A 26,469-nucleotide genomic window follows, 5' to 3' on the forward strand; every position below is an offset into this window, starting at 1 on the left:
GGGCCCAACAGGCACAAGGCACAGGGCATGACAGGGCCAGGGAGTGGCCTTCGGGGGCCGCCTCTGCCCGAGGGGTGAGGAAGGGGCAGACAGAAACCTGCCAGGGAGAAGGGGAGTCTTTCCTCGCTGAATCTGAATCTGTTTCTCTCTGTCTCTGTCTCTCTGTCTTCTTCTGTCTCTGTCTCTGTTTCCCTCTATCTTTCCGTCTCTTTCTTTCTTTCTGTCTCTGTCTTTCTCTGTCTCTGTGTGTCTGTTTCTCTTTGTCTCTATCTTTCTCAGTCTCTGTCTCTCTGTGTCTGTCTCTGTCTGTCTCTATCTGTCTCTCTTTGTCTCTTCCTCTGTCTCTCTGTCTCTGTCTTTCTGTCTCTCTCTCTTTCTGTCTCTTTCTGCCTCTCTGTCTCTGTCTGTCTCTATCTTCTCTCTTTATTTCTGTTTCTCTCTGTCTCTCTATCTATCTGTCTCTCTGTCTCTGTCTCTCTCTCTGTCTCTATCTCTCTCTGTCTCTTTCTCTCTCTCTGTCTCTGTCTCTTCTCTCTGTCCCTCTTCCTCTCTCTGTGTCTCTCTCTCTCTTTCTCTCTCTGCTTGTCTCTCTGTGTCTTTCTGGTCTGTCTGTCTCTCTGTCTTCTTCGTTCTGTCTTTGTTTCCTCTATCTTTCCTCTCTTTCTTTCTTTTTCTCTTCTTTTCTCTGCCTTGTGTCTTTTGTTTTCTTTTCTATCTTTCTCAGTCTCTGTCTCTGTTCCTCGTCGTCTTTCATCTCTCCCTTCCTCTGTCTTCGCTCTTCTCTGTCTTTCTCTTTCTGTCTCTTTCTGCCTCTCTGTCTCTGTCTGTCTCTATCTATCTTCTCTCTTTATCTCTGTTTCTGTCTCTCTATCTATCTGTCTCTCTGTCTCTGTCTCTCTCTCTCTCTGTCTCTATCTCTCTCTATGTCTCTATCTTTCTCTCTCTGTGTCTCTGTCTCTTCTCTCTGTCCCTCTTCCTCTCTCTGTGTGTCTCTCTCTCTTTCTCTCTCTGTCTCTGTCTCTCTGTGTCTTTCTGTGTCTGTCTCTGTCTCTCTTTCTGTCTCTGTCTCTTTGTCTCTTCCTCTGTCTCTGTCTCTTCTCTCTGTTTCTCTTCCTCTCTCTCTTTCTCTGTCTCTCTGTGTCTTTCTGTCTCTCCCCTCTTTCTCTCTTTCTGCTTCTCTGTCTCTGTATCTATCTATCTTCTCTCTTTATCTCTGTCTCTCTGTCTCTATCTGTCTCTCTCTCTCTCTATCTCTGGCTCTCCTTTCTCTCCCTCTTTCTTCCCCCTTCCTTTTTCTGTCATGGTATTTTGGTTGGTGGTCTCTCTCCCCACTCCACCCCACGCCCCGACTCCCATCCATCTCTGCCTCAGGTGCTTCCCTAGGAGCCCGGCCTGGAGGCTGCTCATAGACACAGAGCAGGCCCCTCCCTCCCCGGGCCCCTTTCCGGGAGGCCCTTGCCCTGGCTCCGGGCGGGGAGCTCGCTGGCAGCTGTGGTTTCGCTCTGTGGGCTGACAGGGCTCGCCCTCCCGCCGGCCTTGATCCACGGGTGCTCGAGAACTTGGTGGGCCGTGTAGCGCTTCTTGGGGTCCACCACCAGCAGCTGGCGAACCAGGTCCTTGGCACCTATTGGAGAGTCACAGCAAAAACAAGGCCGAAAGGGGGACTTTTTCATTGGGAGAAGCAATTTCGACCCCGGGGACAGGCCAAAGGCAACTGAAATGCCACTGAGCCAGCTTTGGGTCCAAAGAAGCCTCATGGCATCGGGGGCTCGGCCGCAGGGGCCAGGGAGTCACTGGGGGCTCGGCCGCGGGGGCCAGGGGGCGCCGGGGGCTCTGCCACAGTGGCCGGGGGGCGCCAGGGGCTTGGCTCTGGGGGCTCAGGGATTTCCCCCAGCTTCCAGGGGACCAGGGGAGAGAAGGCCCCACTCCGTCCCCTGCCCTTCTCCCAGCCTCCAGGACAGGGGGTCTCCCACGTACCCTCTGAGATGTTGTCCCAGTACGGGCTGAGGAAGTCAAAGTGTCCGCGCTGAATGATAGCGAAGAGCTCCTCCTGGTCTCTGTCTTGGCTGCGGAAGGGAGGGAAGCCACACAGCAGGATGTAGAGGATCACGCCGGCTGCCCACATGTCCACCTCCAGCCCGTACCCTGGGGAAGAAAGGGCCAAGAGGCTGAGGGGGCTCCACCCCAAGGCCAGCCATGGCGGCCGGGAGAACGAGGAGCCGCGGGGGCCCGAGCACTCGGGGCTCCCCTTTAGGTCCGGGCGGAGCAGCCGGAGAAGAAGCTGGAAAGCTTGCCCTCCCCCGCTGGGGCTGCCCCCACCCCCGTCTTCACCCCCGCGTTTCTCCAGTGCGGCCCCTGCCAGCTGCCCCCACCGACTTCTCCATTCATTCCTCAGCCTCCTGCCCTCTGGACGCTTCTCCCACGGGAGGGGCTCAAGGGCAGCCCTGAGGGGCCAAGAGCCATGTGCCCTGTCTGCCTTCACCCTGTCTGGCCCTGCAGGAGGAGAGCGAGGCTCGGGAACGCCGGGTCCCAGGCCGATTGGCAGCATTTCTGGTTCCTGCCTCCCCGACCACCCCCGCCTCCTGAACCACTTCTACGGCCTCTTTGACCTCCTCCAGCCAGCAGGGCTTCCCCGAGGCCGCGAGGGGCGGCTCCTGCCCCTGGAGCCAGAGCGGCAGACCCTGGAGCTGGGGTGGATCCCGGAGCTGGAGCATCACATTGCTGGGTCCCGCTCTCTCCGGGAGCCCAGAGGGAATGGGGGGGAGGGAGGAAAGCCTGAACTCAGAAGTGGAAGAAGGAGCCCCTAGTTCTTTACTCAGAGCAGAGCCTATGCCAGCAGCACAACAGGCAGTGCCAGGCCTGCAGCCAGACGCAGTCAGGCCCTCGGTGACCCTGGGCAAGTCACCTAAGCCTGTTCTCCTCAGTGTCCTCAACTATAACTGCAATCGGGGGAGGGGATGGCAAACGCCTCCACCATCTGGTTTCCAAAGGGGTTCAGGGAGAACGGGACACGGCCGGAGAGGGACCGACAACAAACGTGCCAGGAGCTCCGCGAGACACTGGGGGTACAAATGAAGATAGCGGGGAATGGGGGGGCTCTGTCTCTGGCCGGAGGAACAGCTCGGACACCCACAGAAGTAGGCAGATGTATACCGGGTACGGACCGTGGCCGGAGAATGGAGCAAAAACTGAGGCAGATCTCGGAGGAAGACACCTATTAGCAGGGCCTGCTACCTGTCCATGAGTGGGTCCGTGCCTCGCCTCCGTCACTGCCGAGGACCCGGCCAAAGGGCAGTTCCCCTTTTAGGCATTTCGAGGAATAGATTAGAAAGAGCAGAGACATGATGTGCTGGGATCGAGGGCCATGTGACTGGTTACAGAGCGGAGGCCCGGGGACTCCTGGGACCACAACCCCCTCCTTCTCCTATGAGGTAAGAAGGGCTCTTTGTTCGAGCCCAGATTCGAGACAGGGACCGGGCCAATCTCCCCGTCCCAAGCTCGGGAACCTCCAAGCCCTTCCCCTGGGCCACTTCCCAGTCTGGGCACCCGGCACAACCGCTGGCCCGGCTCTCTTCCGGTTCCTCCATCTGTCTGCAGAGGCTTCCGGTCAATCCAACAAGCCTCTGTAAACCCCACCTCCTGCCCCCCCATCCACGACTTGCCACCCCCGCTGGGGGAACCGGCCCTCCCACCTTGCTGGGTTTGTGCACAATCTCCCTCGCCCCCGGTGCGCCCCTCCCGGCCAGCCTTCCCAGAGCCACGATTCCCCCCCCCAGTGCTCGGGCCCAGCCCCTGCCCCGATTCCCCCCGGCCACAGCCCCGAGTCCAAAACTCCTGCGCGGTCTTCAGGTCTCTGTGTAAATTAGGCAGCTCATTTCTTGTTCCTCAAAGCTCTCTGCTGTACTCAGCAGGCCTGGCCTTCTGTGCCCCTAAGCACAACCGAGCCCATTTGGCCTCTGTGCCAGCCTCCCTCCGTGACAGCCTCCCTCCATGCCAGCCTCCCTCCATGCCAGCCGCCCTCCATGCCAGCCTCCCTCTGTGCCAGCCTCCCTCCGTGCCAGCCTCCCTCTGGGCCAGCCTCCCTCCGTGCCAGCCTCCCTCCATGCCAGCCTCCCTCTGTGCCAGCCTCCCTCCGTGCCATCCTCCCTCCATGCCAGCCTCCCTCCGTGCCAGCCTCCCTCCGTGCCAGCCTCCCTCCATGCCAGCCTCCCTCCGTGCCAGCCTCCCTCTGTGCCAGCCTCCACAAAGGGAAACATCAGCACTCCCTAATCCCTGAACTAACAGAGGGGAGCAGGCTCCGGCTCCCTGAGCATCATCCACAGCGCACTTCATCCCCGTCCTTCCTGTCCACCAAACCCCTCCCCCCCATCCACCCCCCAGCAGGCTCCCTCCCTCCACCAAAACTCTCCAACCAAAGGCAACAACAACCACCAGCAAAGGGCAGCCAGGAATCCCCTGAAAACGACTCCCTAAAGTAACGCCAAAGAAAAAACCAAAAAAGCGGCCAACCCAAAACCCCCTCCCTGGCTCCTTTTACCTTTAGGAGAAGGAATCTCCGGAAACCACTAAGGTAAATCCCACACACAGAACCCAAACGACCAATGCCCAACGAAACCAAAGTCGGCCAGCTTCAGGGTGGTGGATCTGTCTCTTTCCTGGAACCTGAAACCGAACAAAAACCCCCAATTTTCTCCCCACTCGGTCCCCCCTTTCCACCCACCCTGCAAAACGCCCGGCAAGCCGGCAAACCAAAACCCCAGCTTGCAAACCCACCGGGGGGAAAGCAAGCACAAACTAAGGCCGGAACAACCGGGTCTCCACCCGCTCCCTTCTCCAGGATCCGTCCGGGGCCAGGCGGGAAACAACCATCCCGTCCCCTCGCTCCCGCCCTCCCGGCAGGCGTCTCCCCTCCCTCCCACGGGCTTCCTTGGAAGGCTCGGGAAAAAGGGTCCACACCTGTCAGAAAGGAAACCTTCCAAACCTTAACAAAAACCAGCCCAAATGCGGAAAAACCGCCCCAGGGAAATTGCGGGAACAGGGCAAAATTTCCCAAAAGCAAAACCAATTCTCTCCAGGAATCCCTGGCGGGCCCGGGTTGCCCAGAGCCTGGGCCTGGAGCCAGGAACCCCCGACCTCAAATGCAATCCCAGACACAAGTAGCTGCGGGGGAAAGCCTCTCCACTCTGTTTGCCTCAGTTTCCTCATCTGTAAAATGAACTGGAGAAGGCAATGGCCAGTCAGCTCCGCTAAGAGCACCCCAGAGGGGTCGTAGAGAGTCAGACATGACTCAACAACCAAATCCTGCAGCGAGTCAGAGCAGGAGGGGAAACCAGGAGGGGCCGCCGGGCCTCCCAGTGCCCGCGTCTACGTCCCTGCCCCACAGCTTACTCTAGGCTCTGCCAAGTCTCTGGTTCCACTGGTGTCTGGGCCCCACCAGAGCGGAGAATCCTTCCTGAAAGCACTGCCAGCAAAGGGCGGCCGGCGAGGGCGGACAGGGAGGCTTCCGCCCAACAGCCCCTCCAACGTCAGAGGCAGCTTTGGCCATCCCCCCACCCGTGCTACACACACACACACACACACACACACACACGCACATACACTTACACACACACACACTCACACACTCACACACATTCTCACACTCACATTCTCACACCCACACACACTCACATACACTTACACACACATACACATTCACACACACATACTCACACACATTCTCACTCACACTCTCACACACTCATACTCACACACTCACATACTCATACACACACTCACTCACACACACTCATACTCACACACTCACACTCACATACTCTCACACACCCACACTCACACACACACACTCACATTCTCACACACACACTCACATACACTTATACACACATACTCACACTCACACATTCATACACACACTCATACTCACACTCACTCACACACTCATAAACACACACACTCATACTCACACACTCACACATACTCACACTCACACACACTCTCACATTCTCACACTCACACACTCACATTCTCATACCCACACTCACACATACATACTCACACACTCACATTCTCACACACACACTCACATTCTCACACACACACTCTATCTCTCACACACACAGACATACACTCACACTCACAGCCCTTGGTTTCCAGCCATGGGACAAGGAGTCTTTAGCCGTGTGCCCCAGGATGCCCCAATCTTGATTTCCGGCCCCCTCAGAGGCCTCTGGGACTCACAACACGTCCGGTCAACACTTCTGACTGGAAGAAGAGCAGGGGGTCCAAGCCCCTCAGCCGAATGGCCGCAGGGCCCCTGGGCACGGTTCTCTCTGCCTGCCCGGGGGATGCCTTTCCCACCGATGGAAGGGGACTCAATTGTGAGGGGGTGGATTATTCCAACAGGACCCCAGGGAGGGAACCCTGAAGGGCGTTCCCTTGGAGAGCCCCAGGCGCAGAGTGGGCCCCAGCAACTTAGACGTTGCAACTCTGGTTTCTGGTCACAAGGTGGCAGCAGGTGCCTGCACTCCCATCTCAACCAGCCCTGACATGGCCAACCCAGCACAGCCCAGAGCAGCCTAGAACAGCCCAGCACAGCCTAGAACAGCCCAGCACAGCCCAGAGCAGCCCAGTGCAGCCCAGCACAGCCCAGCACAGCCCAGAGCAGCCCAGTGCAGCCCAGAACAGCCCAGAACAGCCCAGAGCGGCCCCGCAGCCCAGCCGGCCCGACAGCCCTGGGAACAGAGCCGGCCCTAAGAAAAGCACAGGGGCAGCCCAGCCGGCCAGCACAGCCCAGAGTAGCCCAGCACAGCCCAGCACAGCCCAGACGGCCTAGAAGGCAGCCAGCCCTAAACAGCCCAGCACGGCCCAGAGCAGCCCAGCCGGCCACACAGCCCAGGTGGCCCACAACAGCCCAGCGGCCCGAGACAGCCCAGCACAGCCCAGAGCAGCCCAGCGGCCACAGCCCAGCACAGCCCAGAGCAGCCCAGGTGGCCCAAACAAGGAACAGCCCAGGAGTGGCCCACCCAGGCCGGCCCCAGCACCCAGCCCAGGAGGCAGGCCCAGGGTCGGCCCAGAACAGCCCAGCACAGCCCAGAGCAGCCCAGTGCAGCCCAGCACAGCCCAGCACAGCCCAGAGCAGCCCAGTGCAGCCCAGAACAGCCCAGAACAGCCCAGAGTAGCCCACAACAGCCCAGCACAGCCCAGAGCAGCCTAGAACAGCCCAGCACAGCCTAGAACAGCCCAGCACAGCCCAGAGCAGCCCAGCACAGCCCAGCACAGCCCAGAGTAGCCCACAACAGCCCAGCACAGCCTAGAACAGCCCAGCTCAGCCCAGAACAGGCTAGAGCAGCCCAGCTCAGCCCAGACTGGGAGACTTGCCCAGGACATTCCCAGCAGCCCCTTCAGCCCTGATCTGTCTGCTGTGCTCCTAGCGCCCTCTCTCTCCTACAGCACCCCAGGCCCACACCATTGTCTGACACCCCCCCCCAGACTCTCCCTCTCTGTTTGTGAGACTTTCCCTAGATAGAAGGCTGCCCCGCCTGCATCCTGGATCTCAGGGGTCTTCTTGGCTCCCACGGGACAAGCTCTGTCAGCCTGGGAAAGACCGAGCCGCAGGGATGAGCCTGCTCTGCTTCTGCAGGCCTGGGGGGGGGGGAGGGGGCACGTGCCCAAAGAGGCTCAGGCTCAGGAAAGCCTCCCTCCCCCAGGGCTGTCCCGGAGGCTACTTGGGAGATTCCTTCCTACCTGCAAACCCAGTGACTGATGCAAACAAACAGCTTAAGCAGCCCCCGAGCCCCGCTTCCGACCCTTTCTCAAAACGCAAGCACCCCCGCCCTTCGCCCCCAGCTCCCGATGCAGAGAAAGGGGAGCCCCGGGCTAAGCCAGTCCCTCGGCCACCAAGCAGCTGTTAAGCACCTACTCTGTGCCGGCTCGGGCTAAGGGCCGCCTCCTGTTCCCCCCCCCCCGTTGCCCGCAGTGTCCCCCGTCCCAGAACTGGCCCCGTGGGGGCTCTGGCTAGTGGGGAGCAGGGGGAAGCTCTGGGCCCGTGGCCCAGGTCGGGACGGAGCCGTCCCCAAGCGCTATTGTTACTCCTTGGTCACGGGCACGAGCCAGAGCGGGGTCAGCAGCGCCTTTGCCCGCATCGGTGGGTACCCCGCTCCCGGCAGCCCCCGCTGACGCCCCTCCCCGCCTCCCCCCAAGCTGAATGGGCGGCCGTGTCTCCGCCAACTGGGCGCAGCCGGGAAGGAGCACCAGCCCGAGCTGCCTGTAGGAGGAGGCTGAATCCCAAGAGCCCTCGGGGCCCGGGGAGGCTTATCCCCGGAAGGCAGCCGCTCCCGCCGCTGGGCCGGCTTCCCTGTCTAAAAGCTAGAGCCCAGAGGTCTCGGGCGGGCCCTGGGATGGCCCCGCTCCATCGGGCTCGAGATCTGGCCGCGGAAGCCCAAAGTCCGGCCGCTGGGGCCAAGGAGAGTCTCTGGCTGTAAAGGGGCGCGCAACATAAAGCGCCTCAGCGGGGGAGGGAAGGGGGGCAGTGACAGGGCCGGACGGCCCGGCTCTCCCCAGGCCCGCCGGGGAAGCTGCGCCCTGGGCTCCCCCCAGGCTTTCGGACGTGAGGTTTTCAGGGGCTTTCAGTGGGACCAGCGCGCATCAGGACCAGCTTCCTCCCAGGTAGTGAATGATTTCAAACAAAATAAATCCGGGCCCCGCAGGGGTCTCAATGACAAAAGGGTGTAAGCATGTGGGCCACCCCGTTATGACAAGGGAGGGCTCCACGGGGAGGTGATTGGCAGTGACCCCTTCCCCCCCCCCCAGGAAAATTGAGAGCACACAAGCAAGGCCTTTCCCCAAGCCCCGGCCAAGAGAGCTGGCCCCCCTCCGGCCTCCGCCGCTGCCTCCCACACAGCCTCCCCTGCGGCCTCCCTCCGGCCCCCCCTGCGGCCTCCCCTGCGGCCCCCCCTGCGGCCTCTCCTGCGGCCCCCCGCCGGCTCCAGACTCACCAGGAGGTTCTCGGGCTTGAGGTCCCGGTGCACGATGCGGTGCTCGTGCATGTGCACCAGGGCCCGGCACAGGTCGGTGATCATGCCGGCCGCCTCCCGCTCGCTGAACTTCACATTCTCCACGATGGCGTCGAAGAGGTCCCCGTCGCGGACGTACTCCAGGATCAGGTAGATCTCGGCGGCCGTCTCGTAGACCTCGTGCAGCCGGACGATGTTGGGGTGCGAGAGGCTGCGGATGATGGCGATCTCGCTGTCCACCACGTCCTCCTTGCCCCGCAGCTTGCCCTTGTCCACGATCTTCATGGCGTAGGCGCGCCGGCTGCCCAGGTGCCGGCACTCCTTCACCACCGCGAAGTTGCCGTCGCCGATGACCTTGCCCACCTCGTAGTGCGCGGCCACGTCGGCCTTGCCGGCCTCGGCCAGCCGGGGCTTCTTGCCGGCGGCGCGGGCCTTGGGCTCGTCGGCGGGGCAGCCCCTGGGATCCCGGGCTTCCCGGGCCGCCTCCTCGGGGCTCCTCGGGGGCCCCTGCGCCCGCTCGCGCAGCAGCCAGCCGCTCTGCCCGGCCCTGGGGACGCTCCTGGGGCCCCTCCTGGGCTCCCTGAGCGCCCCCTCCGGGAGGCCCGGAGCTTCCCCGCCGTCGCGTCTGCCCCTGGCCGCCGGCGGCTCGGGATGCTCGTGGCCGTCCGCGTCCCTGCGCTCGCGCTTCTCCGAGGCCTTCCCGGGCCTCTCCGGGCTGGGCGTGCGGGGCCGGCCGCGCCAGCCCTCGCCCTTCCACCGCACCTCCTCCCCGGCCGGGGCGGGCCCGCGCAGGGGCCCCCTGCAGCTGCGCATCCTCACCAGCCTCCCGGGGTCGCGCCTGGGCGCCCGGGCCAGGTCCAGCTCGCTGCTGCCCAGGGAGAGCTCGGGCGGCCGCGGGCGGCCCCCGCGGAGGGCCCTCTCCTGCCTGCACTTCTCGCACCGGACGATCTCCCCGGAGCTCTTCTCCAGCGGGCTGTCCCGGTGCTTCTCGCCGCCGCCGGAGACGCCCCCGTCCTGGGCCGGCCTCGGCTTCGCGTGCTGCTCGGGCGGCCGCTTGTGCTGGGGCCGCGGCCGCTCCTCGGGGCCCGCGGCCTTCCCCTGGGCCTCGGCGCCCTCCCCCTCCCCGGGGGGCCGCTCGGCCTTCAGGGCCTTGCCGCAGAGCCCGCCCTTGGGCGGCGCGGGCGGCCAGCCGTGCTGGGGCAGCGCCGGCGCGCGGGGCTTGGCCGCCGCCAGCTCCTCCATGGCCGTCTGGATGCTCTTGAGCGTCAGCGGCTCCCTCCCCATGGCGATAAAGGCGTCTCCCTCGCGGAAGAAGTCGGACACGCTCTTGACCTCCTTGCCCTTGAGGCTGTACAGCTTCCGGACCCGGTCGTTCTTCCAGCGCGGGAAGCCCAGGGCCTCCGAGATGTCGGCCAGCAGCTGCTCGAACGTCTGCACCGACCTCCTGTTGAGCAGCAGGGTGATCTTCCTGAGGGGCTGGCCCCCGGCCTTCACCACCGTCACCACCCTGGGCTTCGAGGCCCCGTTCTCGGGCGGACCCTGGTGGAAGCCCCCGTGGGGGCTGAACACGGGGCACACGGCCCTCTGGGCCGGCCCCGCCGCCTTTCCACAGTGGCCGCCTCGACCCACGGGCCCGCAGGAGCTCTGGAGCCGCCTCTCCGTTATTCTGGAGCTCAGATACTTGAAAGAATGGTCAAGGCCTCCTCGGTGTCCTGAAACAAGGAAGAGGAGGTTGTCATTCAAGGCTCATTCCAAAAACTAGCCTTGTTTTGGGTGGCAAGGGGGAACCCGGGGTGCTTCTATCCCCTCTGCTAAGGCTTTAGGGGCAGCTGGGCAGGGGAAGGTCGGTCTTTGGAGCAAACTCCCAGGTTCCCCTGGCCTTGGAGCTCCAGAGCCAACTCAGCCTCCTTAGCCTCTCCCCGATGTGGGTCCTCCCGGCCACCCACGGGGTGTCTGCCCTGGCTCCCTCTGCCTAAGACCCATCCCCACGAGAACATCACCGTCTGAGGGAGTCTGGTCCACAGGCCTGGAGACAACACCCACCCATGGCGAGACCCGGGCCAACTCTGGACCCGTGGGATACACCTGAGCCTGTCACAGTCAGCACTGACTGAGGGAGAAGCACCGACTGACACCTCTTGGCTTCCCCTGGAAGTCAGGGTAGGGTCCCAAGGAGACCCCTGAGCTCGGCTTCAAGGGTTCCTGGAGCTGGAGCACCAGGTCACCACCACGGTCGCCATCATCGTCACCAGCGTCGATGTATCGCTTTGGCCCCGCAAAGCCCCCTGCAGACACAATCTTGTGTGCGCTCTCAGCTCAAATGTCCTTAAGGGACTTCCAGGGATCGGTTACAAAAACATAGGGGTTTGGGAGGGGGGAAACCTATGACAGAAAGGCTGGAAATAAAACAGACGCCCTGCGACACGGAGAGTGGAAAAGAGCGGACGGGTATAATCCACAAGTAGGAGAAATTCAGCGCACCACAGGGACGCCATGGCCGCCAACGCACACGATCACCACGGGGACGCCATGGCCGCCAACGCACACGATCGCAGAGACTTTGGGAACGTTCCCAGGTAAGGAGGGATGCTGGGCTGGCTAGCCAGCCGACAGGGATGCTGGATGGTTAGCAGACTGAAAAAGACCCCATTTGCCTCCTGGGTTTTGAATCGAGAGACTCACCCAAGTTTGGGGAAGACTCACAAAAGGGCCCAGAGGAGAGACCCGGGCAGAAAAGCACAGGGACCAACATCGTGGCAGCTAGGAACTAGAGTGGTGGCTCAGGAGCGGCCGCAGCAAACGTTAAGGGGCACTTTAAGCCCCTTATGAGAAGTTCTCTCATTTTATCTCCCCAACAACCCTGGCAGGTAGGTGTTATTGCTATGATACCCATTCTACAATTTGTGAAACTAAGACACAAAGGCTCCAGCCCATTTAAATGCTGCTCTGGGTTTCTCTATTACTAGATACTAATAAATTATTAATTATGATTATTAATAAATCATTAATGTATTGATACTATTTTCATTAATGATTGTTAACAGTAATATTTTCATTGATAATTATTGATTGTTAGTAATTGATGATTCTTGATTAAAATTACTAATGATCGTTATGATCACAATAATGATTTTGTCTGGGTCCCCGCTACAGGAAGCCTTCCCTGAGCCCCCCTAGCTCCGGTGCCTTTCCTCTATTGCTTTTTGCCTATTCGTCCCGTATCCAGCTCGCTTCATATACCAGCTTTCAGTTGGGACCTCTGACCTTGGGGAGGGAGACTGGGGGGGAGTGGCAGCCGCAGGAGCCAGAGACATGTCCCCCAATGTGCTCACCCCCTCCCGCCCGGCCTCCAGACTAGTGCAGAGGGGAGGAAGGGCGCCCAAAGCCCGGCGTCCACAGGCTTCAGTGGGATGGAAGGGGAAGCAGCCACAGCATCGAAACCAGGGGCTCTGGGGGGAGGGGGCCAGCCCCACAGCGCCTTCACTCAGGCGGGCAGCGAGCCGGACCCCGTGTGGTTGGGCAGTGCTTGGCCAGGAGAACTCACTACTCATCCAGCCAACCAGAGGCCCCGAGGGAGAAAGGCAGGACTTGTTTTTTTGTTTGTTTGTTTGTTTGTTTTGTTTTGTTTTTATTTTTTTTTAATTTAATAGCCTTTTATTTACAGGTTATATGTATGGGTAACTTTACAGCATTAACAATTGCCAAACCTCTTGTTCCAATTTTTCACCTCTTAACCCCCACCCCCTCCCCCAGATGGCAGGATGACCAGTAGATGTTAAATATATTAAAATATAACTTAGATACACAATAAGTATACATGACCAAAACATTATTTTGCTGTACAAAAAGAATCAGACTCTGAAATATTGTACAATTAGCTTGTGAAGGAAATAAAAAATGCAGGTGGGCATAAATATAGGGATTGGGAATTCAATGTAATGGTTTTTAGTCATCTCCCAGAGTTCTTTCTCTGGGCGTAGCTGGTTCAGTTCATTACTGCTCCATTAGAAATGATTTGGTTGATCTCATTGCTGAGGATGGCCAGGTCCATCAGAACTGGTCATATAGTATTGTTGTTGAAGTATACAATGATCTCCTGATCCTGCTTGTTTCACTCAGCATCATTCGTGTAAGTTTCTCCAGGCGAAAGGCAGGACTTGTTCAGCCATCCATCTAGAAAATGGAGAGCCGGGGCTGGACCCCAAAGCCTGCTGGTCCCCGGGCCGCCTCAGGAACAGCCCCACCTAGTCAAGGTAGGGTAGAAGCTGTTTAGAAACCGTGTCCGTGTAGACGCTGACGCCCACTCAGGCAGTGATGCCAGAGCTCGCCGCCGCGGGCTCGGTGCCTGGAAACGGAAGGCAAGCCTGCCAGGTACCAGTGACTCACGGGCATCCGGCACCCCCCAAACGTGCCAATTCTTTGCCATTTCGGTCAGCGCTCTCCCCCCTTCCTGCCAGCTGGCAGCGTGGCTCAGGGAACGGACGCGCCTGAAGAGCAGAAGCAACAAGTGACCGTGGCCCTGCGTCATACTTTGGGGGTTCACGCCAGCCAGTGACGACAGAACCGGGCCCAGCGCTGGGGAGGGGGCGTGACGCTGTTCAGCTGTTAATTTGCTAGAAAGAGACGGGGCACGTTTGCTATTCTCGGAGAAAGACTAAAAATCCCTTAGACAAAGCGTTTTTCGAGGTTTCCAGTGAATGCTGGGTTCAGGATGTGGGTTCAGGTTATTAGGATGTGGTCAACGTGGAAATTCACCCCACTTGACTGCACTTACTCGCTCTGAAAAACTGTTCACTATTTTTTCCCTCGGGGCAGAGAAGGTGGGAGGAAAAGAAAATAGATTCGTATTCTTTGGGAAAAAATGGAATTTTAAAAAACGTAACCAAAGTTGAACCCGAGTGTTACTACAACCCGCCTCGTTATGTTCACAGGACTCCACCGTCATGTCAAGAGCTTGGGACTTAATTTAAATTAAATCAAAGCAGAAAAAGAGAACTGTCTCTATAGAGTTTTAAAGTTTGCCAAGCCCTCCACAAATATGACGTTCGATTCTCACAACAATCACCCTGGGATTATTATTCCCTTTTGACAGAAGAGGAAACTGAGGCTGGCACTCTCATTATCCCCAGCACACAGAGGAGCAGACTGAGCCTCAGAGCGGTGGAGTGGCCACACTGGCCATAAGAATCAGAGGCACAATTCAGACTGATCTCTCCTGGTTCCAGTCCATTCAACCCCAGTCACTCTGGGATCTGGAAGGCTCATCTCTGTATGGCTGCTCCCGTGACCTTGGGCAGTACACAAACCAGGGACCGTCCCTGTATTTCCCAATCGGAGCTTTAAGATGGTGGGCCCACCTCCCCCTGCCCGACCCCTAAGAGGGACATTAAGGGCCCACCTCCCCCTGCCCGACCCCTAAGAGGGACATTATGGGCCCACCTCCCCCTGCCCAACCCCTAAGAGGGACATTAAGGGCCCATCCTCCCTTGCTCGTTCCCTAAGAGGGACATTTGGGAATAAGTTCCGGAGCTCTCCAAATTAAACTCTAAGACCCCTGGGAGGGCTCACCATGTGCAGGGAGGCCTCTATTAGCCTGTGAACTGTGCCAGGACCCAGCCAGTTGTTGAGAACAGAGAACCACAAGCTTGCTGAGCAAATTTATGCATAAGGTCTGGGTTCTGAAGAAAAGAGAGGGGTACAGGAGAGGGGTGGAGGGGAGACCTCCCCTACCTTGCCTAGCCCCCGGACTTTGGCCCCAGCCTCTGAAGCAACTCCCCTGCCGGGCCGAGTTCTGCCTCTGGCTGTTTCAGAGACGGGGGAGGAACAAGGCCACTGGTGGGGCTCTGGCCACCGGTGGAAGGGAACCCCTGCAGGAGTCGGCCCTTGGGAAGCTATGAGCGGGAGGGAGCCCCACCGGGAGCCATCCCTGGAGAACGGTTGCTTATTGCCCCTATCCAGTATTTCCCATGAACTCTGACAAGGCTCCATTTGTTTTATCTTCATGGACATTTGCTAATCAAGAGTTTGCAAGGAGGAAGGGAGGGGAGGGGGGACCAGTCCCTGGATGAGGTCACAAAGTCTCCTGATTTTCTGGGTGGGAACAATGCCACAGAGAAGTTCCCGGAGGGGGCCTGTGGAAAGAGAGCTCAACTGGGCACGAGGGACCCTGATTTCCCATAGGGCTCTGCCCCGGCAGAGTCTCCACGTCTCTGGGCCTCTGTTTCACCTTCTGTAAGATGGGCCGGTCACTGCAAGAGCCTCTCTGAGCTCAGGGTCTCAGGAGCACCAGGTAAGCACTTGGATCCGAGCTTGGGATCAGCCGGATGCCTCGTGGATTCGGACCCGCCAAAGGAGGGGAAGCAAGCGCAGGAAGAAGCGGTCACGTCCTTTCCCCTGCTGGATTCACTTCCCCAGGTACCGATTCTCCTTTGGCCAACATCACACTCTCCATGGTTCAGACCAAGAAAGGGGCATGTGGGAGGGTTGTCTACTTCTCTGTTTCATGGGAAACAGTCATTGGCCAAAACCATTTCCCAGTTCAATCCGACATGCATTTATTAAATGCCTACTGTGTACAAGGCAGCACGCAAGCTCCCAAGCATGATCATTTTTCTTACTCGGGAAATAGGTACAACAACATCCGCCTCACAGACTGTTGGGAGGATCGAGGGAGCGCTTGGTTGTGTTGTGAAATACCATGAGTTCTAAATAAACACAAGCTGTTGTGATTGTCACTGAGGTCCTTTTCCCAATGGTTCATCCTGTGACTTCGGGTCTCTCTTACCTTTGAGCTTCACATCCTCATGTCAGGATATTCCCATGATCCCTCAGTCGCTCACAGAGCACCCCCCCTCAAGGCTTAGAGGAGCCCAACAGTGAGTGTTTTCCCTCTTCTTTGGCTGATGAGTGGATTTCAAAGCCTCGCTGGCTTCCTGGCTCTTCGGCTCTGCTGCAGCTTGGGGCCCCGGGGTGGGTGGGTGCCTTTAAAATGTGATTTCTTCTTCAGCCGCCGGGGCCTCCCTGCGGATCTCTGCCCTTCCTCCCTTATTAACCGCTGAATTTCACACAGCGCATATTTAAACTGCTCTCTCCGCGTCCGGGCCTTCTCTCACGGCTCCCACCTCCTCCTCTTGCCTTTTCTCCCCCGATTCTCCCTCCCTTCCTCTGCACGAGTCACACATGCCTCCCATCTGCTCAGTTTCTCTTTCCCCCTTCCTGTTGGGCGCCCGCTTGTTTTTCCAGGGCATCTTCAACAGCTTCTCACCCAAAATGCCAAATTCATCATCCCAGAGTACGTCTGACCTGTCACTTCCCTTCTCCAAGATCTCCCATGACTCCCCAGTGCTCCTAGGCTAAAACTCGTGTTCCCGTTTGCAGCACCCCCCCCCCAGCCCCGGACTCTTCTAGACCTGCCCGTCCTACCACCCAGCCAGTGCCCACTAACCGGCCTCCATCTCCCCCGGCCCCTTGCCTTGCATGTCCCCCCGCACGGCGCCCTCCTCACGGCCCTCCATCGGCCCCTTTGCTTCCTTCCGGGCTCCAGCCGCTTCCTCCAGGAGGAGCCCCTACGGGAACCTCAGGAACCCGGCTCTTTCTCCCCTCAAACGAGCCCAGCTTTGTCTATTTCCAAACCTATCGCTTCCAGCTGTGGAGCGGCCCGGAGGCGAGGGCTGGGGCTTCTCCCGGCCTGTGTCCCCGGGACTTCTGTGCCTTTTCCACAGGAAGAACAACCCAGACAGGGGGTATAGGGACCCCTCCCCCCCCCACTCCCCGCCTCTTCCTTGTTGGCTCCCACAATACTCGCACTATTCTCAGCCCCCCCCCAACTTTCACTTTCCTGTCTTTACCGCCTTCCCCCCCCCCCCAAGGCCATTTCTTCCTCCTGCATCTCCTGTTTTTTCAGCCTAATTAGGAGGGGCCCAGCGAGCCCCCCCGGGCGTCCGCTTCAGACTTGGTGTTTGGGGTAAAGGAGGAGTGTCCAAAGGGGGGGGGAGGTCTTTGCAAATCGCTGGCCTCCCTGCTCCTTTTTTCCCAGGTGAAAGCTCTAAATGACGCTGTGTGAGCAAAAGCAGCTGCTTCCCAAGCCCGCCCGCGGCTTTCTTCCCACTTACTCGGGAGCTGGTGGGGCTCTCCCCGGGTGGAGGGGGCAGGCCTGCATGGGCTACAGCAGCTTTGGTCTCCCCTGTCCACTTCCCGGCGGCTTTAGGGATGCAAATTCACCAGCTCTGGCCATTCGTGCTCTTTGCCACCCGTTTTCCTCCCATGTCACTCCCAAACTGACTTCTGTGGGACCTTGATGGACTCCCTCTTCCTCCTCCCTCTCTTTCCTCCTTCCTCCTTCCCCTCTCTCCTCCCTCTCTTTCCTCCTTCCTCCTTCCCCTCTCTCCTCCCTCTCCCTCCTCCCTCTCCCTCCTCCTTCCCCTCCCTCCTCCCTCTCCCTCCTCCCTTTCCCTCCTCAGCAATGTCCTGTCCCGCTCTACTGGGCATGTAGGAGTTGGCAGATTTCCTCCCAGCACTCCCCACGTCCCCACCCCCCAGAGCCAGGGATGGTCCCCCAGCTCTGCAATGGCCCCTGAGCTTGGCGATGGCTCCCCAGCTCCGCTACAGCCCCCCAGCTCCGCTACGATCCCCCAATTCTGCTATGACCCCGGAGCTCCACAATGGCCCCCGAGCTCCGCTGCTGCACCAGAATTTCTCTTCCAGAGGCCACGTTTCAGCAAGCACGCTGCCGAGTTGAATGTTTCCAGAGGAAACCTAATGGAGAGCGGACTGGAGAGGAGAACCTGGGAGCGAGAACCGCGCTGCCCAGGCAGAAGGGAATACCGTGTCACAGGCCCTGGGTTCCGGTCCCAGCTCTGGCCCTTCCTTACCGCCTCACAACTACACGCTTCACTGACCACCCGAGCCCGGTCGGCTCACCCACAGCCTGAGGAAGTAGGCCCCAGGGTCTCCAGAGAACCTTCCTGCCCCAAATGGGGGGGGGGCGTAGCTGGACAAAGTGGGCACGTTTCATCTGGGGAAGAAAAAGCCCAGCAAGGACCTAGGGCCTGCAAGCACTGGAAGGGCCATTGGGTGGAGGAGGGATCCATGGGTTCCACTCGGTCTCAGAGGGCAAAGCCAGGGTCAGGGAGTGGGGAGGCAGAGGCGCCACTGGATCCAATGTAAGCACACGGTTCCCACAAGCCGAGCTGCCCCCACTGGGGTGTCCACCTGCTCTATCGCCAAAGGTCCCCAAGCCCGAGCTGACCGAACTCTTGCCGGGGAGTCACCGGCGGCTCGGGCCCAGGACGACCGTGCTGTCCCCGCTGGCTCTGAGGAAGGCGGCTGCCCATCCTGCCCGTCCCCGAGGCCCGGTGCCTCCCCAATCCCAGGCCGGGTCTCCGGTTCAGATGGGGAGCACGGCTGGACAGCACTGCCACTGACTAGCTTAGAGGAGGGGGCGGGAGGCAGTCCGGGAAGGGCAGGATGGTCCCACTGGACCCCCGGGCGTCCGCCTCCTGCCCCGGCTGCTCGGGACCCCCCACACGCGCCAACCACTGGGCCAGCCTTGTTTGTCCAGGCTCTGGGGTGGAGACGGGTCACAGAGCACTAGGGAAGCTGAGAGAACATCCAAGGAAGCTCCAGCTAGGGGACGCTGAGCCAGGGCCCGGCCTTCTACCTTGGACAGCTCCAGGAGGCTGCAGAGCCAGAAGCAGGGCCAGGGTTGGAGCCCAAGCTCCCGGAGGGCCCCCGCCTTTCCCCCTCCCCACCCCCCCACCCGTGCTGACCCTCTGCCAAGCTCCGACTGCCGCGCTTTCCCCGGCCTGGCAGGTCTGCCCAGCTTCCGTTCTGGAGGCCGGAGCTTGGCCAGCCTGGAGGGAAACGCCTCTAACCTTTGACAGACATCAGCAGAAAGCACGAGCAGAACAGGCCCAGAGCAAGATCTACGTGTGGCTGTCCATTAGGAGACGACACGAGTCCCAAAATCCACCCATGCCACCCTGTTAAGTGCGTCTCCCTTTCCTCCCTGGGAGCCCCCGTGTGGCTGATGAATCCCGGACGTCCCCCTGGCCTGCAGAACCCTCAGGGCAGACCTCATCCTACTGAGTAACCCACTGGCGAGTCTGAGAGGAGGGAGGGACTTGCCCAGGGTCCTCAGCGGCCCAGCTCCTCCCACTACAATCCTGGCCCGTTTCCTGTCTCTGCACAGGCCCTTTCAGACCCCTGGCTGAGCTAAAGACTCAGCTGAGTCAGTCCTGCTGTCTTCAGAGCCCCACTGATGGAGTCACTCCAGAGCAGGAGGCCCAGGCCTCGCTCCCTGCAGAAGCACCGGGTCCTCAGGCAGGGGAACTGGGCACAGATCTCCCCTTACTCTCGGAGGGACCTTGGGCAGGATACTCAGCCAGCCCCGGGCCTCCCTTTCCTCCTCCGAGAAGTTGGAACTCCTTGGCCCCTTCGAGTCCTTCGCCATCCCATAGTCCCCCATGTCCATTTCTCAGCAGGCTCCCTTCCAGCCTCTTCATGCCCTCAGCCAGAGCTTCCTTTCACAGTCTGCCTCCAGGGCAGCCTCCCTCCTTCTCAAGGAGCTCGGCATTTGGCTCATGGTCTTCCCCTGCAATCAGGGCTTGCTTCCTGGGGTGCCAAAATGCAGGTTACTGTCGCCCCAAGCACCCCCCAGGTCATCAGCCTCCTGAACTCTCCTGCCCTGCTCCGCCTTCACTCCCCCCGAGTCCTGCCCACCCGGATAGACTCTTGCGGTCCCCATCACCCCAACCCCAGTTCCCAGACTGAAATACTTCCCTTGGACCAGCCCTCCGGTCCGTCCCTCCGACCCGTCCCTCCCGGCCTCCAGACTCGCCGGCCCTCAGATCCTTCCCTCAGTAACCCATCATTCCCTCAACTGCCCCCTTCACAGACCCACTGGTGACCAGCTGAACCAAGTACTCTCTCTCCTTGGGCCACCTCTCCCGCGTCCTTAAATGCCCTGGATGTCCACCCACTGCGCGCCAGGGCCCACCCCACGCCAGCATCTCCTCACAGCTGGGCCCCCGCCGTCACCCTGCATGTTTCTCCCCCGCGTTCTCCGCAACAGCTGCCCCGCTCTCTCTCTCCAGATGTCCGCCCCTCCCACTTCACCCAGAAAACCGCCCCCCCCCTTTCTGAGCGCTGCACCCCCTGCAGCTCCTCTCGCTGTCTCTGCAGACTTTCCCTTCCCAAGGCTGCCCCTCTGCTGCCGGCTCTTCCGCAAGCACTTCCCGTCTCTGGCCTCCGTCTCTTTTATCATCATGAGCAGCAACATCCCCAAGCCCAGTTTCGGCCCCACATCGAGCTCGGGAGGGGCAAAGGGGAGCAGAGCTCGGGGAGACACCATCGTGTGGGACCCCTTTAGGCCGGGCAGGCTCGGGGAGACATCATTGTTTATACTCAAGCCCATCTCCACCCTTCTCTCCCTGTCCAGTTCCTGGATTTCCCAACATTCCTTGCTCTCTGTGCTCCTCCATGACCCTTTTAACGTATCCTGCTCCTTTCAGAATGCTCTGCCCAGCAATCTCCCAGCCTTGGGGCTCATTCCCGATCCGGAGCCAGAGCAGTGGCCGCCAGATCAGTCTCGCTTCCCTGACGTCGCCCATCACCCGGACCTCCACCACTCGGGTATAGACATCTGAAGCCAGGGCAGAACAGATGGTCTGGGTGGCTTTCCCCTCCCCCTCCCTTTTCACTTTAAAGCCCCTTTAGTCGGATCTGTAATTCTGAGGTCAAGCGCGATCGGGTTGGTCCTCACTGGGTACAAGGCCCACTTGACCCAAAGCTCAGTCTTCGTGTACTTTCCATTTCAGACGTTTCAATCCTGACCATTGACCAGGGAGCGGCTGAGCAAGCTGTGGCCTGGGGTGACAATCGAACACGGGGGCTACAGGAAACGGCAAGCGGGACGGCTTCCGAAACACCTGGAAAGGTTTACACGCACTGATGCAGAGGAAGGAAAAGGAGCCAGAACAGTGAGCGCAGCAGCAGCAGCAGCAGCAGCAGTAGCAGCAGCAGCACAACATAACCGCGCTCAGCCACACAGCGACCCAAGGCATCCCAAAGGGCGCATGATGAAACCCACATCTGCTGCCAGAGAAGGAACTACTGCTGATCGCCAGAGACAGAAACAGGCTAATCTTCACTTTCTTTCTTTCTCTTTTATTCATCCCTTGTACAAAGTGGCTAATGCGAAAGTGTTTTACACGATTGCGTAGGTATAACCTCGATCTGATTTTTTACTCTCTCAGGAGGGGGGAGGGAAAAAGAAAGGGGGAGAAAATGTGGAACTCAAAACTAAAGGACAATGTTCTTAAAAATTGGAGGAACAAAATGTCAATCCTGTTCTAAGACACCCCCTTCTTTGCCACCTGTTCACTTCCTCCCAAATCCTTCCTCTCCTCCAAAGCCCCTGCCTCCCATTGGCAGCAGTGACAAAACAGCACCTGGGACCACGGAGTCTTCAGCTTCTGGTGTAGAACTGTGGAGTTCTTGGCAAAGTTTCTTAACAGCCTCCTTAACTCCCCATAGACAAACCCCACCCAGGTAGAGGGCTAGAAAATGTTCTCTCCCCATAGACATAGAGAAAGGCAAATTGTGTCCAGGCAATCCCTGCCCCTCTCAGGAGGGTCCCTAATGTCCCTTCCAGCTCCAAAGCTGCATCCAAGGGGCACTGGCTGTATTTTCTTTCTTTTTTTCTGAGACAATTAAGGTTAAGTGACTTGCCCAGGGTCACACAGCTAGGAAGCGTTAAGTATCTGAGGCACATTTGAATCCAAGTCCTCCTGACTTCAAGGCTGGTGCTCTATCCACTGCACCACCTGGCTGCCCCTAGTGGGTATATTTTCAAGATACTTTCTTCCCCTTTTGCCTTTAACATCCACTTGATCTCTGATAATGGGATTGGAGATTTAGAGCTCAACGGGACCTGATAAATCAACTAATCCAACCCTCTCATTAAACAGAGGAGGGAATATTAGGTGCTCAGAGATAGCAAGTGTCTTGCTCGTGGTCACAAAGCCAAGGGGAAGATGTGGAAATCTGAATCCAGGTCCCCAGCTCCAAAACCAAGACTTTTCCTACTGTTTCCTGTTGCTTTTCCTCCTCCTCCAATTTGCCTGGCCTGTCCTTTGTAGCTGTTTTGAATCTGACTAAGCTCGAACCAATCCTGCTCCCAAAGGGGCCTGAGCTGGACGTCCACGAGGGAGGGTGCAGAAGGCCCTTTGGGTGGTGCCTCCGGCTCAGAATCCCGGCAGTTTGGCCGCGCGTGTGGGAGAGAGTAACAAGGATCCGTTTCCACAGAACGGGAAGGTTATTCTTCAGAAGCTGGCGCAGCCGGGGAGCCGTATGGGAGAGTCGCCCTTCCCCAGCATGGTGGGTAAGGGAAGATAATGAGGCTCACTGACCAGTGAGCTTTCAGAAGGAGAAACTAAGTTGGCCACAGATTTCTGATAGTCTAGGCTGGAAACTGGGCTAAAGTGACCAGGAGAAGTTAACTGTGCTGGCTTAATAATAACAACACCCCTCATAAAATTAGAGCCTCATTAACTGAACTTAAGGTGCTGGGGGGGGGGTACGCTTACACATAGGTACAATGGGCATATTAGAATGACTGTAAGTCGGGAGGGAGCTGACTGACCCTTCTCTGAAGGCGGGAGCTGCGATGAGCGAACAGCATAAAGCTCATCTTGCTCCCACTATGGGGAAAGGGGGACACTTCTGGCCAGAAACACCCAGTTCCTCTGGCCTTTCTCTGATACCCGACTTCCGGCGTCACCCAGTTTCTGCGAGGCGACACCCGCCATCGTTCCCACTGCCAGTCACACCAAAGGCAAGGCCACGTTCTGCCTGTAAGTCACTTCCAGCAGGCAGGAACGTAAAATAACATTCCAAAACCCCTCCCTGAGGCTGGCCCATGCTCTTCTGCAGAAAGCAGCGGGCTGCGAGGGCCAGGGCTGCTCTCCCTCGCTCCTCCGGTCCAGGGCTTTGGGCCACGTTTCCATTTCCCTGCTGGGTGATCAGTCAGAGCTGGCCGGCCCTGCCCATGGGCCGTTTGCTCCCCAGGTGCAGCTGCACTTCGAGCAAAGTCAGAAGCCTGTGGGGAAGAGGCCCATTCCTGCTCTCCCCAATCGAAGGCGAAGAACACGGCAGAGACCAAGGTGAGCGGGAAGGGCGGCTGGAGGAGCAGGAACTCCCCAACCCCTGCCTCCTTGGAATTCGAAAGGAAAAAGCCTGCTGGGCACCCGAGGGAGGCGTTACTCCCAGAAGTCACGACAATAGGTCAAAAACAGGAGACAGACTGAGGAGGAGAGAAGAGCAGAGCCCATGACACTAAGACAGCCTGCTGGGCTATTTGTCTCAAACAGACGTGGGCAGAACCCAATGGGCAGCTGTAAGACCTTGGCTGCCCCACAGGCCTCAGTTTCCCCATTTGTAAAATAGAGGAGGAGATTCAATGGCCTCTGAAGTCCTTCCTGTCTATAAACCTTCAAAGCTATGAGCCATTCACCTCTCTCCAAGTTTGCACAGACAGTTCAAGCCCAGCCTGTGTATGGATGACCAGCTTCAGACTGGCTCCCACTGTCAGTGGCCCGGAGACAAGCAGACGGGGCCTGAGTCACCCCAGGGGGCAAGTCCAGGCCCAGAAAGATAGGCCCTCTGGGGCCACGTCTCCCAGAATGTGTGCCGGTGATGGGCTCCTGGATGGCTTTTCCCATCCCTCAAGCTCCTCCACTAGGAGCCAGACAAGCTACCCGGTGCCGCCTCGAGCCCAGTCAGCTCTCCTCCCCCCGTTCAGCATATGGCCTTCCACACACTGAAACCAGAGATTCGGCTGAACTCAGAGAAGTAGAAGCTGGGGCACCATGCCTCTCTGGTCAAGGGCCACCAAGAGCCTCCTTCTTAACTACACTTGAGTTCATGTCCTCATGGTCCCCAACTGGATCACACGCCTGCTTTCACATCTCGAATAATGTTCATGTCACCCTGTCACCAGGGGCCCCTAAGTGCCGGGGACCGTCCCTTGGATCTCCAGGTATTTCCAGGAAAGGAATCAGATTGGATGGGATGAGATGGGATGGGGTAGAGAGGCATGTGACCAGGAATTACTGGGCTGAGCACAACCAGGGGTTCAAAGCCAAAGCCACAGAGTTGCTGCTCTCAAAAAGCTCACATTCTAGGTACCTCTTAAGGAAAGCTGGGAAGGCCAGCCACTGGTTCGCAGGTACCAAGATTCAGCAGACACCAAGGTCATGTGCCTTTCAGATCACACCCAGCTATCTCTTGGTTATCTTTGGACAAGTCACTTACCTCAGCTTCTTTCATCTGTGAAATGGGAGCATTGGCCTAGATGACCTCCTACTTCTATCCCTGGGGCCTTATGGTCCTGTGACCTTTCGCTCCAGTCATAGGACTAATATAGCACACTTCATTTTACCATCAGACATCTCTGACGGTTTGGTGACACGTTACCATAGCCCAAACTCCTTTCAAAGACTCCCCTCCCTGCAATTGTAGCTGGGGCAAGGAAGATCAAGGCAGTCTGGCAGAGCTTCCCAGGCCCCTCCATCTCCTGTTCGTGGCTCTCGGGGGCCCTTTCAGAAAGTGGTAAGCTAGAGGGGACACCACACAAAAATTTAAAAAAAAAAAGAAAGGGAACCACAAAGCACAAGGTGTTTTTGGATTCTGAAACCCCCGCTCTTCCCAGTTCAGAAGGAGATGGGACCATGTTCCATTCCTGCTTGGGAGTGGGGGGGACAATTTCCCAAATCACCAGGAAAAAACTTCAGAAGCAAAGGGCCTCCCTCTCCTTTCTCTCCCTCTCCTTTCCCTCCCTCTCTCCTTTCTCTCCCTCTCCTTTCCCTCCCTCTCTCCTTTCTCTCCCTCTCCTTTCCCTCCCTCTCTCCTTTCTCTCCCTCTCCTTTCCCTCCCTCTCTCTCTCCCTCTCCTTTCCCTCCCTCTCTCCTTTTCCCCTTCGTCCCGCTGCCTCCCACTCTACAGCTCACACTCGGGGGGCCCTGACCCAGACCCCTTTCATCTTGCTGCTCAACAGCATTCTAGGTCAGGCTTTTCAATTCTAAATAAAGTGAGTTGGTGCCTCTGGGCCTCCATCATTTTCTTCCTATAGATTCCTTCGGTCTTTCTCCACCAGGCATTTCATGGGGAACATTAAAGTCCCTTAAAATGCTGAGAAGTGCAAGACGCGAGTGTGCACGTGCACACACACACACACACACACACACACACACACACACCCCTCCTGGGAAGGAGCTGAAATCCTACTCTCTGACCATGCCGATTTCTTCTTCACTGTGGTCCTTGTCTAGGTCCCAGGCGCCGAGACCAGGTCAGTCAGGCTGGGCGGTCCCAGGCCTGCAGAGGCCCCTGGGACACTTCATGCAGCTCAGGCCCCAGACACCCCCCTCCCCATCCCTTAGACTCCCGGCACCGGCCGGTCACTGCTCAGAGACAAGAGCGGATCTCTGTGCCTCCTTTGGGGCGTCCCCGCCCACGTGCCTCCGACTGGCCCGGCCAGCACCGTGGACAGCGCCCGCGGTCCGGGCCCCACACAGCGCGTCAGGAGCGGGCTGCCCGCCCCGCTGAGCTGCCGGGATCCCAGAGGCGGCGTCCGTGGCCCCCGGGAGAGGCCGAAAGAAGGGCCGAGGCAGCGGGCTTCTGGGACGGGGGGCGGCCATGGATGTCTGGCACGCAAAGCCATCATCCCAGGCTTCCTGGCTGGGGCGTCCCCGACGGAGCCGAAGGTTTGGAGCCTCCCCCCCCCCGCCCCCCACCTCCGCCCAGCCCCGGCCCCGGAGCGCAGCCCAGGCTCCCACTGCCCAGCGCACGGCTCCCACAGGGGGATGGACTGCGCGGAGCTGGGCAGAGCAGCCTCCGCGCCCGCCCGCCCGCCCGCCCTCTAGGTACCGGAGAACTTACCGGGGCCGGGCCGGGGGGCGCCGCCCGGAGGGTGCGCCGGGGCGGGCAGCGGGGGCGGCGGCGGCGCCGCGGGCATGGCGCGACCCTTCCTGGCCAAAGGCGGCCGCTCGGGCCGGAAGGCTGCTGCGAGGCAGGGGCCGCGGGGGGGGGGCCAGCCGGGAGGGAGGAAGCCCGTCGGTCGCCTACGTGCGCGCGGGGGCGGGGAGCCGGCCTCCCCGGGGCCCAGGCGGAGGAGGATGCGCTGAGCCTCCTTGCCTCCCGGCAGCCGAAGCCCTTCGTTCTCCTCGTCGTCGTCTTCGTCCTCCTCCCTGCTCGCCTTCCTCCTCCTCCTCCTCCTCCTCCTCCTCCTCCTCCTCTGGCGGCTCCGCCCGCCGGGAGCACAGCCCTCGGGCCGCGGGAGGGGCACTTAGCAACGGCACCGGCGGCAACCGCCAAGGCTCCCTCCTCCCTCCCCTCTCCCGCCTCTCCCTGCTCCCGCCTCTCTCCTCTCTCCTCCCTCCTCGCTCCTCCCCGCGCC

General features: G+C 59.3%; 1 protein-coding gene across 1 annotated transcript; it reads right to left on the reverse strand.

Moving 5' to 3' along the window:
• Positions 1-1,185: 1,185 nt before the first annotated feature.
• Positions 1,186-26,268, reverse strand: DCLK3 (doublecortin like kinase 3). The gene is made up of 5 exons (XM_031956959.1): positions 25,953-26,268; positions 8,997-10,726; positions 2,483-2,660; positions 1,978-2,145; positions 1,186-1,624 (listed from the first exon to the last, which is right to left on the reverse strand). The coding sequence occupies exons 1-5, from the start codon at positions 26,026-26,028 to the stop codon at positions 1,404-1,406; spliced, it is 2,373 nt and encodes a 790-aa protein (XP_031812819.1). The 5' UTR covers positions 26,029-26,268; the 3' UTR covers positions 1,186-1,403.
• Between the last annotated feature and the right edge of the window lie 201 nt (positions 26,269-26,469).

This window comes from Sarcophilus harrisii, chromosome 1 (genome assembly GCF_902635505.1).
Source record: "Sarcophilus harrisii chromosome 1, mSarHar1.11, whole genome shotgun sequence".
NCBI lineage: Eukaryota > Metazoa > Chordata > Mammalia > Dasyuromorphia > Dasyuridae > Sarcophilus > Sarcophilus harrisii.

Excerpts from the sequence above, each read along its gene's own strand:
- DCLK3 (XM_031956959.1), bottom strand. The coding sequence starts at position 26,028 with ATGCCCGCGGCGCCGCCGCCGCCCCCGCTGCCCGCCCCGGCGCACCCT. Across the intron at positions 10,727-25,952 it reads CGCCCCCCGGCCCGGCCCCG|GACACCGAGGAGGCCTTGAC; the intron begins GTAAGTTCTCCG and ends TCCTTGTTTCAG. Across the intron at positions 2,146-2,482 it reads CTCCTGCAGGGCCAGACAGG|GGTACGGGCTGGAGGTGGAC; the intron begins GTGAAGGCAGAC and ends TTTCTTCCCCAG.